Source organism: Sceloporus occidentalis, unplaced genomic scaffold (assembly GCF_023333645.1).
Source record: "Sceloporus occidentalis isolate IW3139 unplaced genomic scaffold, rSceOcc1.0.p SCAF_31, whole genome shotgun sequence".
NCBI classification, from domain to species: domain Eukaryota; kingdom Metazoa; phylum Chordata; class Lepidosauria; order Squamata; family Phrynosomatidae; genus Sceloporus; species Sceloporus occidentalis.
Window position 1 is genome coordinate 10,131,865 of NW_028317011.1, and position 19,793 is coordinate 10,151,657.

Below are 19,793 nucleotides of genomic sequence, written 5' to 3' on the forward strand. Positions count from 1 at the left end.
ATACAAAAAAAAGGATAACACAAGCAGGATCCCTCTGGTAGTTACCTACAACCCAACTCTTGAGGAAATCCGCAAAATTATTAAAGACCTACAGCAGATACTCTCAGAAGACCCCATACTGAAAAAAATATTCCCTCAGCCCCCAATACTGGCATTCAAACAACCACCAAACCTGAGGAAAAGATTAGTGCGCAGCAAACTGGCCCCAGAACAGGAGCATACACAGAATGGCATTGTACCATGCAACAAATCCTGCTGCAAACTTTGCCAACATATATGAGACAGCAACACAGCCAGTCACAACAACAAAACATACATCATCAAAGATTCTTACTGATGTACATCGGCAAACGTGGTGTACATGATACAATGTTCTGCATGTGACAAAGGGTGCTACATTGGAGAAACGGGGCTTAAACTGCACCTTAGAATGAACCTGCACCGAAGCTCCATCAAAAACCATGAGGAAGAAAAATATTGCACCCCGGTAGGACATCATTTCACACAGAACTCCATCCAAAACCTAAAAATTTAAGTACTCAAAGGAAATTTCAGAGACTCTCAGGAAAGAAAAACATTTGAGATGAAAATGATTACACATTTTAACACCATAAAAGAGGGACTTAATGTGGATTCTGGTTTCCTTACACACTACCAGAACTTCATCTAAACATCCAATGTGTGTCTAATTGCTGTTATTATCTTTGATGTTTTACTGTGGTTATTGGTTTCCCTGAGTTTATTTGTTCTGTCCCTGGGTTATCTCTCTACCTCTCTTCATTTCTCACCTCCAGACCTATTATTTACGACACCCCACTCAACCTCCCCCCCTTCTCTTATACCATCACTTGTTTTAAGTTGTAACCTCTATCATATTGATTAGTATTGCTTCGGACCTGATGAAGGGAGGATAACTCTCGAAAGCTTGTCTTTTTAATATTATGTTAGTCCAATAAAAAAGGTATCACCGCATACTCTGCAATACTCTATTTTTTGACATCGTATATATATATATATATATATATATATATATATACACCAATCAGCCATAACATTATGACCACCTCTCTAATATTGTGTTCCCCTTTTGCAGCCAAAACAGCCCTGACCTGTCGAAGCATGGACTCCACTAGATCTCTGAAGGTTTGCTGTGGTATCAGACATCAAGAGATTAACAACAGATACTTTAAGTCCTGTAAGTTGTGAGGTGGGGCCTCCATGGATGCATCCTGGTGCCATGTGTTCTCCAGGCAAGCGACACTCACGCACTCCGCCATCCAGGTGATCTAAAAGAAAATCTGATTCATGAGACCAGGCCACCCACTTCCATTGCTCCGTGGTCCAGTTCTTATGTTCACATGCCCATTGTAGCCGCTTTCGGCAGTGGAGAGGGGTCAGCATAGGCACCCTGACTGGTCTGCGGCTAAGCACCCACATACGCAACAAACTGGGATCCTTACACTTGCCCATTTTTCCTGCCTCCAACGCATTAACTTTGAGGATGAAATGTTCACTTGCTGCCTAATATATCGCATCCACTGACACTTAACCTGTCAGTGGTCATAATGTTATGCGTGACGGGCCCTTTAGATGAGCCTGGGTCTTTTGCACTAACCTATACTTTAAAGGTTACACAATTGCAAAGAATTCTGTAATCTTTGTGCAAATATCTGTTGGGATTTTGTGCTAAAATATGTATCCCTACATCCAAAGCAATGATATTGCATCCGCTACAGACATGTATATAGGTTAGTAACTTAATTTTATACATATTAGGTTTTTTGTTTCTACTTTAAAGGCATTGCATGTATCTTGCACTATTTTTATAAAGCACCACATTATGTGAGTTTGAGGTCATGTTTGTCAGCAGCTGCCCACTTCATGGAAGCACTAAAGCCCCTCTCAGGTGTTGCAGAGCAGTTGCACAGACAATTCTCCTCTGTGCAGCCCCCATTCTCATGAAGTCCTGTGCGGTCACAGAGCCCAACCGTGCTTGCATAGGACATCAGTGAACCTAAGGCTACAAAACACTGCCTAATGGACCAAATTCAGGTGTCCTGGTCTCATTTTGTTTTTGAAAATCAGCCCTGGGTAAATTAAACTTGTACTGTCATAGAAGTATAGATGGATTATATACTTACAGATTTAGCCATGAAGCCAAGATTGAAAAATTATTATTTTCCATGAGCGAAATACTTTAACATTCATTCTAATCTTGTTAAAGAAATTGAATTTGAGAAGCATGAAAAAATATAATCCTGTTTTAATTTCATAACAGCTTGTCACAGTAGCACATTTGTTTACACTGCTGTTATAAGATTTCAAGATACTGAAACTCCTACTCATTCACATTTCTTGTAGTATAGTAATATCATATATGCATATCCATGTCATTTTGCAAGATGTACTAAGGAGAGAGAAAACAATCTACTTAACCCCTTTCAGAGCTAAGAGATTATCCTACCCTAATGGCTTTTTTTTTACTATAAATTTGTTTAATCCCTTTTCCATATTTGGTGTACCGCACAAGTTTTTTTTTCCAGTAGTGCAGTGGTTCTTAATAGACTTGCGCATTCGTCTTCAGGCGAACATGAAAACGAGCACGAAGAGGCCGTTTTTTTGTTCGTTCCGAAGGAACGTAGAACAAAATACAGTGCCGGCAAAACGTAGGCGCAGACGAAGACTCATAACCACGAAGAGTCTTCGTTTTCGCCGCGCAGCCGCCAAAATTTCAAACAGGAGTGAGCTGGTCCTCGTCTGTCCAATCAGCTCGCTCGTGTGATGTCACGCTAAGGGTCTCGTCCAATGCCTGTGCTGCTGTTTTTTTAATTCTGAAACGCCTTTATAAGACCAGAGCTTGCCTGAGAGATCCATTCATTTTTCGCTGTGACTGCTTTGGCAACACTGCTGTGCTGCATCCGAGCGTTACAGAGAGAGATTGTTCTGTTCTGTGTGAGACTGGTAAGCCTCAGCCTGCCATTTCTCACAGTGTACTCTTCCTCACTTCAGTTCTACTGAATTAATAATTTTATTAATTTAGTCATTTTTTTATTTAATTTTTTTCAAGTGCTTCTGTCATCAACTGTGTAGTGCTGTTGAGTTGACTGGGGTGCCCTTGCCCTGGGCTGGCACTAGTGCCTACTGCCTGTCCTGTCTTCAGTTAGATAAATTAAATAATAGAATTTATAAATAATAATTTAATAAAATATATAATAATTTAATAGTACATTAATTTATAATATTATATATATTTGTCAGTCATATATATATTATATACTATAGTATACTAGTGTAGAGTGTACTGTAGACATTCAAGACATCTACTAGTGTCTAATCTAAAATCATTATATTAGTAATATTATATAATTAATTTTAGCTAGCTTAATAGTTAATTAGCTATAAACAAAATTAATAATTAATTACTACTAGCTTATAGTTCAGCTAATCTTATTAGTACTGGTACTGCAGCTCTTTAGTTTGTACTTTGTTTTAGCAACAGCAAGAGACCAAGTCAATTTTTCTTAATTAATAATATTTCATTTTAGTTCATTTGTTTTGCTCACCTCAGTCCATCAGTGAAGTGAACTTGTTGGGCTAGTGAGTGCAGCCGCATAAGTGCTGTGTTCTTTTTTGATCAGCAAGCAGTAACGTTAACTGTTTTGCAAAGATTTTCTCATTTATTTTACATTTTATTTTAATTTTATTAAAAGTACCCTTAGTGTTTTGCTCACCTCAGTCCATCAGTGAAGTGAACTTGTTGGGCTAGTGAGTGCAGCCGCATAAGTGCTGTGTGTTTTTGTTCAGCAAGCAGTGAAGCTAACTGTTTTGCTCTTACATTTTATTTTCTATTCTAATTTCTTTTCAAGAAAGATTGACTGTGTGACGACAACAACTGTACTAAGCAAAGCTTCAAGGTACTAGCTGTAGTACTAAAACAATTCTAATCTTCTTTAATCTTAATCTATAATATATTATAAATATATAATATAATATAAATTGTAATTCATAATCTATAATATAAATAATTCTAATTCTAAATTCTAATTCCTAATCTATATTCTTCTATCTATAATCCATAATATAAGTAATTATTTCTAATCTATTAATATTATATAACTTAATATTAATTAATAAATCATATACTGAATCTGATTTAACCTCACTTTAGCTTAGTGGGCTTGAGAGCGTCTGCCTAGAGGTAGACTTATAGTAAGGAAATATAGCTTTAGCATAGTAGTAGGCTAAACTCTTAGGCCCGTGTAAATTCAAATTAAAAATAAAATACTGCTAGTTATATAAATAGTTAATCTTGAGTTAATAATTTAAATAACTTTAGCACTTTGGCAGATTGCACACAACAGCACAGCGCAGTTTTACTTTTTAAGCAGTAGGACTGAAGAGAACTTCCTCTAATTTTTTTGTCTTTAATTTGTTTTTCCTTTTTTTTTTTTTTTATAGTTTTTTAAACACTACACTACACTACACACACAACACAAAATTTGAAATGGATCCTCCTTTTGGGACTAAGGAGGGACAAGCTCCATCTACCACCACCACCACCACCAGCACCACCACCAGTTCTAAAATGCAGCCTTTGCGTCAGTCTAGTCGGCCAAGTAGGCCAAGCTCTCGCTTATCATTTGGGGAAGCATTGCTTGAAGGATCATCAAGTAAAGGAAAGGCACCACAAGCAGGCAGTAGTAGGGCTGCTAGGCCCACAAGCTTTATGTTTTTTTACGGAAAGCCTAAAGCACCAGAAGCACGTTCAAAGTTAAAGGGTAGCACAACTAGTACTTCTACTAGCCCAGTCAGTAAAAAGAAGTGCCTTTTGCCCCAAGCAGCATCTTCCCCATCCACGAGCAGCATGCAAGGTACCAAGCAGAGCCAAATTAGCAGCAAGACTAAGAGGGGTTTTCCCAAACCAAAGCGATCTCATTCCTTTGTAGGGAAAACCACCACCACCTCTACCCCCACTAGTGCTGCGCCTACTGTTCTCCCCAGTACCGCCACGCCATGTCCTCCTAGCACCTCTAGCAAGCCACCAAGTCCTTACAATATTTTTGTAAAGACAGTTAGAGAGATGGCTACACATAGTGGAACTCCAGCTAGCGAGGTAGCAGAGGAGCCTGAGACTGAGAGGCCAAGTGCAGAGTCTGTTCTTCCTGCTCGCACTACTACTAGTCACGATATCAGTCTTAGCTCCAGCCTAGCAGGAATTCCATTTGATCTGGCTAATGAAGAACTAGACTATGAGCCAGAGGAAGTAGAGGAGATGAGTGGTCAGGAATCAGATTCCTCAGGGAGCAGTGTCCAAATGACTAGTGCACAATTTTCCCCTGAGCCTCCACCTTCTCCGCTGCGATCATCACCACCACCAGCAGCAGCAAAACCTACCAAATCTGCTAGACTTAAAGCAATTAGCAGTCCCACTATGGCCAGTACTGGTAGTACCACCAGTGCCACCACCACTAGTTCTGCCGCTGTTCATCCACCCCGAGCAGTAGAAGCAGCACCTAAGGCACACCCCAAGGCTATGCGCGCCCCAATTTGGGAGCACTTTGAAAATGTTGAAGACGGGCGCTATGGAAAGTGCAAACATTGTGGGAAGCTAATAAGCAGAGGGAAAGTGTCTGGCCATTTTACCAGTGCTAGCATGAAGCATCACCTCAGCACTCAACACAACGCTGTGCTATTGGGGAAAGATGCAGAAGTAACACGTAGTGCAGGCAGCATAGCTGGTGGCCGTGGTACTACAACAACAACTAGTACCATCTCCAGAGACAGTGGTAAAACCCCAACAGCTGCTTCTGAGCCAATAGAAGCAGCTAGTGCTGGCAGCCAGGGACCAAGGCAGGTTGGAGCACTGCATGCCCAGCCCACCCTGGAAGAATTTGGGGCATTCCACTCCAAGAGAACAATGCCCAAACAGCAGGCCAATAAAGTAATGCGACTTATTGGTCAGTTCATTGCTGTTGGAGGGGCATCCTTTTCCATGATTGAAGGGGAGCCTTTCAAACAATCGATGGCGGCTGTGGCTCCACAATATACAGTTCCGTCACGTTCCACTTTCAGCAAGAACATTGTCCAGTTGCTGTATCGGTCCTGTGTTGCAGCAGTGAAAGAGGAGCTTTCCAAGGCTGCTGGTCAGTCTGTTCATTTCACAACAGATTTGTGGAGTGCACCTAGTGGGCAGCATGCCTTTCTTTCTTTGACAGCACACTGGTGGCAGCCCGGTGTGCCCAAGGAAGCTGCTGCAGCAAGCTACCGATCATTCCTTCTCCATGCAGAAGTGATGAATGAAAAGCACACTTCCCAAAATATTCTGCATGCGATGAGGAAAATGTTTAGCCTTTGGGTGGGAGCAGAGGCAGGCACCAATGTTGAAGTTGGTTTTGTGGTAACTGACGGAGGTGCCAATATGGTGAAAGCGCTGCGAGATGGTCATATTGTTGGTGTGCGCTGTGCAGCCCACATCATCCATCTTGTAGTGAAGGCAGCAATGTCAGAAGGAACTAATGTGGCAGCAGTAGTTCTGTCCCGCTGCAGAAAGATCGCTGGGCACTTTCACCATAGTGTTAAGGCTAGCCAACTTTTGAGGGAAGAGCAAGAGAGGTCAGGTCTTCCCGTACACTGCCTACGTCAGGATGTCAGTACACGGTGGAACTCCACGTTAGACATGCTGGAGAGGATTTTGGAGCAGCAGAGGGCAATCCATAATCTTGCCACAGAAAATTTAAGATCAAACACTGCCAGTCTGGCCCAGGTAATCCCACTGTTCTCCCATCTAGGCAGCAAGATGGATGTGTTCCTTGAAAACTGTGAGGCTGTTCAAGGTGGAACTCTACATCATGACGTAGCAGCCATAGTCAGGAAGCTGAAGGATCTGCTAAAAGTACAGCTTCGCAAACGCATGGAAGGGAGTCCCGAAATGATGCTAGCGTGCCTTTGCGATCTAAGAATTAATGGAAAGCTAGCTTTGAAATTCAATGTTCTCAGTAGCAACCGGGAGCAATTGGTCAACAAGGTGCGTGACTGGCAGCGTAAAATGGGAATGCTGTCCGAGGAGGGAGAGGTGCAGGAGGAGGAAGAGATTATGTGGTCTGCTACTCCTAGCAGCAGCATCAGCAGCAGTGCCACAAGCATCACAACAACACAGCTGAGTGGAGCAGCTGCGTTTTGGGAAGAGGCACTTGGGAGTATAGTTGGACCATCTGACAGAGCTAGCAGCAGAAAGGAGAGTAGTGCTGCTGAAATGGTCAAACTTTACCTCTGTGAAGTTCCTTCTGCACCTAATGTTGATCCTCTCAGCTACTGGGATGAAAAGAAGAGTGTGTGGCCTGCACTCTCATGGGTTGCGCAGCAGCTTCTATCATGTCCGCCAACCACTGTTCAAAGTGAGCGTGTGTTTTCTATGACTGGAAACAGGAGTCCACAGCGCTCACGCATGGCACCTCATCTGATGGAGCAGATTGCCTTTCTTAAATTCAATCTGCCCAAGTTGGGTTACCCAGCTCTTAGCTTGGAAAGTAAAAATTTTTTTTCCCTAATGTTTAAGGTAGTTTCTCCCCCTGGTTGGACGTGTTTGTGGTGTGGCAACGTCTGCTACCTCCGGTGTAGCCAATTTACGTTAGGGCCTAGTGTCTGAGTTCTGGAAGTCCGCTCCCAAACGCCATGGACTGACAGACTTTGATGCTTTGCCCTGGGGTGAAACAGGTGAGCGGGTCGTCAATTGCCCACTCATTTGCCTTTCCCAATGCTGCTGCTGCTGGTTGTGGTGCCAGCGTCTCTTCTCTGCCAGTTCGCTTCCTGGCTAGTGTCATGCCTCAAATGTCCAAAATGTTCAAGGTAGTTTCTCCCCCTGGCTGCGTCTGTTTGCGGTGTGGCAACGCCTGCTACCTCCGCCGGTGTAGCCAATTTACGCTAGGGCCTAGTGTCTGAGCTCTGGAAGTCTGCTCCCAAACGCCTAGGACTGACAGTCTTTGGATGCTTTGCTCTGGGGTGGAACAGGTGAGCGGGTCGTCAATTGCCCACTCATTCAACTTTCCCAATGCTGCTGCTGCTGCTGGTGGTGGTGGTGCCAGCGTCTCTTCTCTGCCAGTTCGCTTCCTGGCTAGTGTCATGCCTCAAATGTCCAAAATGTTCAAGGTAGTTTCTCCCCCTGGCTGCGTCTGTTTGCGGTGCGGCAACGCCTGCTACCGCCGCCAGTGTAGCCAGCTTACGCTAGGGCCTTGTGTCTGAGCTCTGGAAGTCTGCTGCCAAACGTCTAAGACTGACAGTGTTTGGGTGCTTTGCCCTGGGTTGAAACAGGTGAGTGGGTCGCCAATTGCCCACTCATTCACCTTTCTCAATGCTGCTGGTGGTGGTGCCAGCATCTCTTCTCTGCCAGTTTGCTTCCTGGCTAGAGTCATGCCCAAAATGTCCCTAATCGTAAGGGTAGTTTCTCCCCCCCTGGCTGCCTCTGTTTGCGGTGTGGCAACGCCTGATACCTCCGCCGGAGTGGCCAGCTTATGCTAGGGCCTAGTGTCTGAGCTCTGGAAGTCTGCTGCCACACGTGTAAGACTGACAGTGTTTGGGTGCTTTGCTCTGGGGTGAAACAGGTGAGTGGGTCGCCAATTGCCCACTCATTCGCCTTTTCCATTTCCTTTTGCATTTCCATTTCATTTTTTTCCGTCTGATACACAACCAACCAAACATAACACACACAATAACACAAATAACACAGTGACATAACACACACAACACACACACAACACATAACACAGTGACATAACACACATAACACACACGTACAATGCACAAATCACAAGGACCTTTCCTCCTGTTATTTGCCCTGGCCTTCACTTCTACACTCACTAATAGCATTACATTAACGCTATAACTGACACTTCACCCTATAACATTTTTCCATCCTCATACCTGCCAACAGACCCAACTTTTTCAGGGACAGTCCTGCTTTTTTCCTGTCCCATCAAATTTAGCTAAACTAGGTATGCTAGTGCACATAGGTATAGCTGGGTAGGGTAGCACTACAACATTAAATAAATATAATAAAGTAAATAATAAATATAACTTTAAAATAAAATTAAATAAACCCATTAAAATTAAAATTAAATTATTATTTAGACATAATACATCTTTAACCAAAACAGTGCACTGCTAATAATCTTAAACATAACCGTACATTAACCCTAAGCTATTTTTTAGTTCTTGTCCAACATTTTTCCATTCGCATACCTGCCAACACACCAAACATTTTCGTGGACAGTCCTGCTTTTTCCCAGTCCTGTCCAGTAAAAGTTGGGTTGTTGCAAAGTATGCCATTATCAATAGGTAGCAAATGTTAGGCATGTATTAAAAGTGGTCCAAAATCGATTTAAAAATGTAAAATAATCACTACTGTTATTAAACATCTATGGATGTGTGACTGTGTATGATAAAAAGGAGGCCAAGTTCCTTGGAGCATTTGTCTAGGTCTCAGACAAGACAACTGCTCGGAGGAACGTGGCCCTCAGTTTCGGGCAATGTGTACTGTGTACAGTACATCTCGGTACGTGTGTGCAACTCTATTGGTCGTTTCGGCAGGGGGCTCGCCTGCCATCAACGAATGAAGTGCATTCTGCAGTTCTGCAATTCATTCGTTGATGCCAGACCAGCCCCCTGCCGAAACGACCGATAGAGTTGCACAGACGTACCTTCACGGCAGCTGCTGCTGCTCCGATGTGTTCTTAACCCCGTATTAACCCCTGCTAGGCAACCGGGAGGAAAACGAAGATGAAACGAGCACGAAGAATGTCCACGAATATTCGCCCGAAGAGAAGACAGGAACGGGCGAATATTCGCGGAATACGAAGATTTTTTCCCCCCCGAAGACAAGCACGAAGACGAACACGAAGAGCCCCCTGGTGTCCAAGTCTAGTTCTTAACCTTTTTGATGTCACACCTCCATTGTGAAAAATCTTATGACCCAGGCCTCCCATGTTTTAATGGCCCCAAATTTAGGCTAAGGCAGGATGAGTTTGCATAAAGCAATTTATTGTTGAGAGGCTACTCACACCACCCTTGGAGTCAGTCCAAACCTCCCCACAGGTTAGGAACCCCAGCAGTAGGGCCTTCTTTTTTAACTCACAGAAATACATAAAATAAAATCATTATTAGGGAAAAAAAAATACCAAAATAATATTTCTTTTTTACTGCAATTTCATTAATAATGTATTCTTCAGAACACATTTATGTTCAGCAGCATTCCCTGATTACAGCAATAACATATACATTTTTTTAAATACTTCTTGTTTTGGGGGTAGTGTTTGTGGAACACAGTGATATCATGGTGACATCACTGGGGTCCCTATAATTATAATGTTATATTTTCAATTTAAATGTTTGTTGCATTCTCATTGGGTTTTATTATGTATTTCATTTATACTAATTACACTGTGATACAGGAGCAGAGCTCCATACTGCTGCTTTGCTGATCACAATACTGATGATCAGCCAGCAGGGTGGTGGTGATCAGGGATCCTAGCAGGGTCTGGATTCCTGTGTCTCTACTCTTCTCCTTCCATTGACACCTACCAAAAAGGGCAAAGCCCAATGGCTATGCCTCCCCTATTCTTAAGTTGCTGATTGCTGCTGCATGGTTTAGACAACCTAGCGGGTTAATTGCACTTCTATAGTGCAAACTAAAAATAGCTTTTGTAGCTTTAATCCCTTTATAATGTTTTCAACACTTACATATCTAAATAATTTCTGTCTGAGGCATGAATTAAAGTTATAGTAATAATATAATAACATAGCAGAGTGAAAACTGACAGGCCTTTGGTTGCATTATTCTTCAATATACATTAAATCCACAAAAATAAATAAGGATTCATGCACATAGAATTTTTCTATCTATACAGATATATATCTTTAAAGTACAGAAACAATATATTTAATAAGCCCTTATTCATCAAATATGTTATACTGTGTATAATAACAGTACAAAATAATGTTTGTTTGAACTAACGGTACCAGATTCAGAGCTAACAGATGGAGAATTAAGTAGGAGAAAAGACAAAGAAAACACATTACTTAATTAGTTTGGAACCGAAAAGCTTTCTCTGACAAATGCTGCAAACAACAGAAGTTAATTAAAAACCTACCTGTAAAATTAACTTTCAGTAAATAATCCTTGTAAAGTTTTTTGCCGTCTAGAACCTTCATGGCATCACATAAAACGGTGGTGTTTGGACACAGTGTCCTCTGCATTTGGTGTAATGCATGGGCCATTGCATAAACAGCATTGATCACAAACATGATTTTGGACTCCTGTTCATAGTTGGAGCTGTTGATATTGAGACGTTTGTCACACGGCTTTGCATGTGGGGTTTTATTCTGTAAACTACACTGAAATTTTTGCTGCCAGAAGTCCTTGAACCAGGGATTGCGATGGTTGTTATTTGGATTAAGGCTTTTAAAATACTTGTCAAATTCTTTAACCGGGTGTGATGCAAGCTCTAAAGTTATTGCCCCATAAGCAATATGTTCATTGCCTTTAATAATACTTTCTTGGGCACCCCATCCATCACTAGCAATCCATGTAAATGAAGCATTGAATCTGTTGGCAGCTGCCAGAAGTTCTCTGGTGTCATCGCTTCTCATAAAAAGAACCACCACCTTAGCATTTGGCTTTTGAAGCAGTTCCCGTATAGCATTATCATAAGACTTTTTAATATTTGATCGCCCAACTTTTTCTGATGTCGCGATACAAATGTTTCTCATTCTTGCTTCTTGTTCAAAAGCTTCAATTCCTGTCTCTCCATAGTCTCCTTCAGACGCGACAGTAGAGACATATGTCCAGTTAAAGTAACGCAAGATTTCAGCCATTGCTTTTGCCTGGTAGAAGTCTGGTGGCACAGTCCTTGCAAAATAGTCATAACGGGACTTGTCGCTAAGTTTGGCACTGGTGGAAGCATAGCTTATTTGAGGAATGTGGAAGAGTCTTAATAAATTGGCAACCTGTGAATACAAAATTGACAATGCATTACAATGAAACAGTAGCGAGACGTTAAATAAATCAAGTAGTTAAAATGTCTTCTTTCGCAGTACATTTTAACAATACCCCTTTACAATACCTGCTTTAGTACCCAAATGTAATACAGAAATTGCTAAACCACATTTTTGTTCTATATGATCAGCATAATAGTACTATTTGTTTTGGGAATTGTGAAGCAGGCAAATTACATTCTTGATCCATATTAAATCTGCTTTTCCTAGCATGCTAAGTAAATAAACCTCAGCAGATCTGTCACTTATTCATTCCCCTAAAGGTTTACTCACATAACATCTAAAGGTGCCACTCCACTTACACAACACATGAATTTCACTATCCAGTATGTGAAACAAATACATTTTAGCATATCAGCAATTAAAGCATTTAATTTGAAGCTTTATTACATAAAACAATGCAGAAACTTTTAACCCCTTCCCAGCAGCAGACATACCTGGTACGTCATGCGGAAGTGGTCCTAGCAGTCCGAGGACATACCTGGTACATCACCACTAATGCGTGATCCTGTGTGGCACTGAATGCCAGGATCATGGGGGGTCTGTCTATGACTGCTCGATAACCCAAGCGATCTTTCTGGAGCCAATCCCCCACATTTCCATGCTCACGATCGCTTTAAATGCAAATCAAGCCCATGACTCTGAAAAATGACAGCTACAATGTTTATAAGCATTGTATCTCTCTATGTTACTCTGCCTTTTTCCTCCTCACTCATGGTTGTGAGTTGAAGAGAGACAGAGTAGGTTGTTCTTTTGTGTCCTGAGGGATTTGTCATAAAATAAAAAAATCCTTTTTTATTGCTGATCATTGTTTTCATCTGCAGTATTTGACCTCATAAATTGCTATAGTGTGGGTGGCTAGTTAGTGTGGAATTTATTAGTTATTGGGAAATTTATTAGGTAAGGATTAGAGTTAGAGTTAAGAGATAGGTATGACAAAAAAAATAAAAAAAAACAAAAAAAACATGGAGAAGTTTCATAGAGACTCTGCTACTGACACTACGTCAGATTTTAATTCTGGGAACTCACCATGATAATGGGGATAATCAAGGTTATACTGGGGCACATTTCCCGTTATTTCAACCTCAGACTATGACTAGGCAAGATATGAGCTCCCCCTTCTCTTTTTACATTTTAATGATCATACCCAGAGCCTTTTTAAAATTTGCACCCCTTATTAACCACTTCCAGACCAAAATTGCGGCAGTTTATACCCCCCCAGAGAGGAATTTGTATTGATGAGTACCTAATGAAATTTAAAGGCCAGTTAGGATTCAAACAATACATCCCCTCTAATCGCTTCTGGTTGTTATGGGGTTAAATGTTACAAATTGTGTGAGAGTGGTAGTGGCTAAACACATTCCTTTTGAGTGTATGAGGGGACAGATGTCCAGCTCAGGGGCGGGCTGGGCTGGGCCGGGGGACAGGGGGGCAATCTTTTAACCACTTTACCGTTACAATCTTAGTATTTTTTTTCGGAAGGGGAAAAAGGTACATCATGCCGATGTATGTGTATATAAAGCATTATAAAGCATTTCAACCTGATGACCCGTTGTACTAGAACTAAATTAATAAATTAAAACTTTTAGTTAAGCCACAATTAAATATAATCCATATTCCGTGCAGCTCATTAATATTATCTATGTGTACTACAAAAAATATTTAATAGAAGTTTATTGTTACTAATGCGTCTGAAAATTTTGTGTCTGAAAATACAGACTATTCCCAAGATAGAACTCTAGTATTGCAAGATGTCAAGGAAAAATACTGCTCTATTTGTCAGCAAGCTGGAAGTGTGTGCAAAGAAGAAGAAAAAAATATCCAACCTTTCTCATCTGCCAGAAAAAGTCATTACAAATTTCATAATGCCTTTTATTTTCAATACCCTTAACAAAATGTGGCACCATTCACCCATGCCTCTATGAAATACATGTCTTCCTTAACAATAAGTGTCATATCTTTATTATAAAGCAAATAAAGGAAAAAGGATATTAAATTGGCTGTATCACTTTTGGTGCAGGCTAGGCAGGTTAATTGATTATTTTTCTAACCCACAGTACCGGGGTGAATGTACTTGTCAATCATGCACACAGCTATTATATGTTTAAAGATCACACTGTTTATCTTTCAAACGGAGAACAGCTATAGATGGAAGTTTTCTAAGCCTGACGCCTAAACAAATATAATAATCTTACAAAAGTGTCAAAACTTTTATGGAATGCATTAATTTGCATCTACCTTGATATTGTTACTAGAAATAGAAACCTTTGTCATCCCAGCTGATACAGACTCCTATCTCTACCACCGTCAAAGTTTTGCATCACACTCTGTCCACAATGTCATATCACTCTTTGTTTATACCAGGGCTGGACTGGTGATCACAAGGCGCCCATCACACTTTAAGTCCAGGATTAAAATTATGTTTTTAGGCTCACATAAAGTGCGGGTGGGCATATCCATCTGCTTGCCACATGCTGCAGTACCAGATCTGATGCTGGATGCACCACATGCCCTGTCACATCTGCTATTATTTTATCATTTTCTTATTTTTAAACCACCATAAAATCAACCTGTGATTTTATCATCAAATCTTCCTTTTGTTTTTGCAAAAGCTCTTACATAATTTTTATATTTAAATTCTTGATCCCTTCTGTGTAATAATACTGAGTTTATCGCAGTGAAAATAACAAAATTGTTTAATGACTCAATAGTCCAATTAACTTCTATATTCCTGAAAATGACTCAATTACATTTTTTTCGGCAGCTTGGGGTCTAACTTTTGGTCAACTCTACTTGGTGATCTATTTCTCATTATGCCATTTTTGGGGGGCTAAGTTATATATCTGTTTAATGGTCTTTAACAATTGTATTGCAATTCTTTGTAGCAAAGGCATTAATTTAATCAACTGGGATTTGGAAGTTTATTGCTCACTGGAGTTTAATTACTAAAGCATGAGTTGACATGAGGATTTGTAGGAGCGCTTACTAATTATGGTTTAAACTCCCAAAGTATGTGTTTTTAAATGATGATCTATGGCAAATTCCTTATACCAGAAAGGCTAAGCAGGTACCACATAATTCAAATGGTAAGGTTTACTTTCAGGGAACCTCAATTATTTAATTATGCAGGATCAGCCAAACTCCTCTCGCATTTGAAAGGTAAGTTAAAACTACAGCTCTACTGTCAACTTTCCATTATTAGGGGGCCAAGTCTAGCCAGTTTCAGTTATAATAAGGGCTCATATGGCCCTGCATATAGTAGTAATATTGGTGAGATGATGTTCAAGAACTCACTGATTTAACTAAGCAGGATAAACTCACTCTCCGTAGTGCTTAATGGAGTTGGTTAAAAGCAGAGCTCTCCTTCAAACACCCTCTGCTTTTTTCATCTAGACTTTAAATGACCATATTGCCTGATGTACAGTGTCCATCAGTAAGACTATATTAATAACATTTATGATGTCCCTAAATAATCAGTGAGTTTAATATCACAAATCAGCTTGTAATGTTAATAAGAATCTCTGAAAATAGATCTATGGATTTCGGAAACCAGCACACAGTCTAGCCTGGCTGTCACATTAGCCATATTAAAACTGACTGCTTTTTCCACTTCTATTTATAGTTTATTTCACAACACATCACTGCTTAACTGAGGCAACAATAGTTGAGTTTTCTGTCAAAACCCTTGTTGTCAGTGGAATTTAGTCAGTGTACATAGTCTAAATTAGTTGGTAAATGGTCAGCCAAATTAGTTATTCTCATAAAAGGTTTCTATCACACAAAAGCAGACGATTGAATGATTGAACCCTTCATAAAGCCACTCTTCTAGAAAGCCTACCATGGGAAGTTCCAAAGTAAGTCTTTAAGGATAGTAGTCCATACAATAAATTGGTCAATGGGAAATTTCATAATGCATTTGACTGGTGTTTAACCATTAATGTCATTTAAATAAAAAAAATGATATTCAAATGCACCATTAGATTTACGTTTTCAGGGAACAATTCCTGGGTGAAATAGGGACTCAGGGAGCAAAATGTTCAATTTGTTCCCATGGAACAGGGATACCTAGACACCATAAAATAGTATAAAAAGAACACAAGACCATCAAAATGCATTGATCTAGAAGAATGCAAGAGCCCCATACTGAAGCGATTTCCAGTTTCATTGAATAAATGCCTTTTTTAGAAAATCCCTGCTAATTGCAACTAAATTTACTAGCTTTATTGTAAAAAAAAAGTAATAATGAAAAACAAGGCTGATCTTTGTTAGGTTTATGTAATATCTAATTTGTAATTGTTAAATCGCAAAAATTAACTGTAGTTTTTACTGAAAGAACAATTTAAAATATGACAGACCCACTTCAAAGAGAATCATCTTAATGAGATGTTTAATTTTCTCCTTAAACAGCAGTTATGCTGGGATGCCAGGATAACACAGAGCTCCAGTTTCCAAAACAGATAAACAACTTAACAAACAGAATTGCATCCTATCCTTCCAACCACAATATTTTTACACTTCTAAATGAGATGTTCAAGCATTAACTATTTTTGCTTTTCTGTAAATGAGTTTGCCAATACATTGTGAGTTAGGAATAACAATAAAAGTACCTAGATAAAACCTATTTCGCAATGTGTGATATATCTATAGATTTATATTCGTCGTGCATGGAATACAGCAGGGGGTCATCATTCTACAGTTATTAGGGGGTGCTTTTTTCTTCATCTATTTTACTGTTTCTGTTTTCTTAATGTAGGTCATGCGACAGGGATTTGCAGGGATTGTGCGAGTTGGAACTAAAGGTCTAGCTCACATGAAAAGTTGCAGGTAACTTAAATTTTGCATTTTAAACTTGCATGCCCTCACATACACCTCATCTTCTGCATGTGTGTCTATGAAAGTTTTGTTTTTTTTGTGAGTGCTAATGTGAGATTCTGCAAATCTACATTTGTTGTTGTTTAGTGAATAGACCTGTCAGTGCTGCTTGACAACTTTCTGCATCATAGGGAAATATTTTACAAAATTGTACCTTACTTTTTTTTTCTAAATACTTGAAATACTCAAGTGTTCCATAACTTTACTTGTCATGTCTTTCAAGTTCAAACAGATTCTGATATGGAGCTCAGGACGAAGCCTTCAATGTCACGGGTAGTATCTGTGTTTATTTCTGGCCAGTGACAGAGGAATTGAGAGGTGCGTATGTCTCGACATGTCAATTAAATGAACTTAAGTTAATTGAAGTGAAAATAATGCTTTGCACTTAGGGAACACTCAGTTCAGGAAGCATTTTGTTCCCACAGATTTCCGCTAAGTATTATCATTTTTCAATCTGTAGATCTATATTCTATAGGGATTTCTCGAAATAAACAAAATGTTTTAGCTTTGTCCTTCTCTGACTGCTTGTTCATCAACTACATTTTTATGGCATTACCTGGCAATACCCGAAATACTTATTGCAAGTGAATCATTTTTACTAGTACTTTTTTACTATTATTTTTTAGTATATTTATTATATGGAACTTTGTACTGTAGTGAACATTCATCGTTTAATAATATTATTGATATAACAGTATAATAATTTATAGGAATACTTATTTGAATTCTTGTTAAACATGTGTAACTGGTAGTTATGTCCATTAAAAAAAAAATCAGTGAAACAATTCAAATTTAAATCAGTTTCAATGACGATTCAGCATTTTGGTGAGACTACCTCACCTTCCCGTCTGCTTTATGACATCACAGGTTAAGAAAATAAACCCTGTCAGCTATTGACTTGGCCTACAAAGAAACTGTTAGTGTTTACTGATTAGATAAAAGGTGCTGATGATTATTATCTACTATTAGTACTGCATTATGTTATGCAAATCAAGCACTAATACATAAATGTAACATTTCAAAGGGAATTTACCATATGGCAATACATACATTAAATCATTACTATCTGATAACTCCTGTGATGATGTTTCAAAGTGGATGCCAGTCCTTGCTACACATAAGCCTGAGTCGAAAAGGACACCCAACACATGAAATTAGAGGCCCCCATATACTATTAAAAATATACACTGGGTTGAAATGTATGTTTATCGGATAAATGTTGATAAAACAATGATAAAAGTTTAGATTTAATGTTTTATTTCCAAAATAACTTCTTATTGATTAAATGGAAACATCTTGGTATAGTTAAAGATGACCATTTTAATTATTGGAGGGGGGGTTAATAATATTTGAATGCTAGTATTGAGGATAATTTACCTGTATCGATACACTGCTGTAGGATCCACCGATAACTCCTGCAATGAGCAACGGGCTGTTTTCTTGGATGGCATATGATCCATCTGGACACATGTACTCCGCTTCATCCACTTTAGTTAGAGAGGCCCTAACAAACTCGAGAGATTGTTCCAATGCATAGGTATCCCTTGAACATGTATCCAAAATATGAACTCCTAGTTTAATGCCAGGAAGAAGGGAACTGTCTCTGTTTATCTGATCGATAGCAAACAACATGGCTTCAAGTCGTTGGATTCCTCTGTCTTCATTGATTCTGCCACACTCATCCATCCCCCCACCTTTCTCATTGATGGGGAACAGACCCCCCAAAACAAGGTCCCCTTCAAATTTTATTTCTTTCCTCACAAAGTTATGGTCATTTGAAGAAAGCAAAACTCCTTTGGAAAATAAGGCTAAAATTAGCACCTCTAGTCCATTAAATGTCTTCATGATTTTTGTGAGTTGATGTAACAATTTAAAACCCACAATTTCATTCCTTCTTAGCAGTTATTTAGGTTGTAACAATGCCATTACATTCCTGCAAAGATATAAAGCAGATAAACAAAGGGAGATAATTATAAAATACGATGTTATTTTCACTGAAAGAAGAATGTAAAAGTTTACCTCATGAATCTTTCCCACCCCATACTGTTATTTGAACGCTGTAACATTTCAATAGGATATTTTAATATTTGAGTATGTGCCATTTTACTTGACATATAATACATTGTTATTGGCAGAAACCCATGCATAATTAAAAAAAACTGCTTAAAATGGTTAGAATTGTTTAAAACAAATCACTGCAATATTGCTGAATATTAAATATTAATGGTACAGACATTCAGGTAGGTGATAATTTCCTAGCATTAACACATTTACCCATGCTAACTAACATTTAAAGTTATTAGTGGCACAATTACATAGCCTTCAATGTTAAATGGTTCATGATCTTTTTTTTTGGTATTGGCCATTCACCTTTTTTAAAGGACACACCAGCCATTGTATTTACATACATACATATGATAGCTGTATTTGCCCTATCCCCATCAGCTCCAGTACTAGACTGGTGTGAACAGCAAACATTTCCATTTAGAGTACTTTCCTGACACTCCAGGACTTGCTGCTTCAAGGGGATGGTACTAGGTTTGTTGTGTCCCTAAGCCAAAATATTTACTGTGGTGCCATCTTTACCACAGGTAAAAAAAAAAAGAATAATTACACAATACCAGTGGCGTCGCTACAGGGGGGCAATTGCCCCCCCTAGGTTATTCCTTGCCCCCCCCTGTTGCCCCCCCTGCCGAATTTGGAATTAAATCCCGTCTTTTTTTTTTAATGCGGAGAAGAGAGAGGGTGCGGCCCGTGTAAGATCGGCAGCCAGGGCAACCGATCTTACGCGGGCCGCACCTCGAGCCCTGCTACTTACCTGTGGGAGGGTCTTCTGTACTGCATAGAGGAAGCGGAACCTAGCAGAGTTCAATTGA

The 19,793-nt window shown here is 39.6% G+C and overlaps 1 protein-coding gene across 1 annotated transcript in view; it reads right to left on the reverse strand.

Annotated features, from left to right (window-relative positions):
• The window catches only part of LOC149298830 (metabotropic glutamate receptor 3-like), a 62,679-nt gene extending 43,917 nt beyond the window's left edge, over positions 1 to 18,762 (reverse strand). The window contains exons 1-2 of the mRNA XM_089487114.1: positions 18,295 to 18,762; positions 11,142 to 11,997 (exon numbers count right to left, since the gene is read on the reverse strand). Coding sequence (XP_089343240.1) covers positions 11,142 to 11,997; positions 18,295 to 18,762 — 1,324 coding nt within the window. The remainder of the gene's footprint in view (positions 1 to 11,141; positions 11,998 to 18,294) is intronic.
• Positions 18,763 to 19,793: the final 1,031 nt, after the last annotated feature.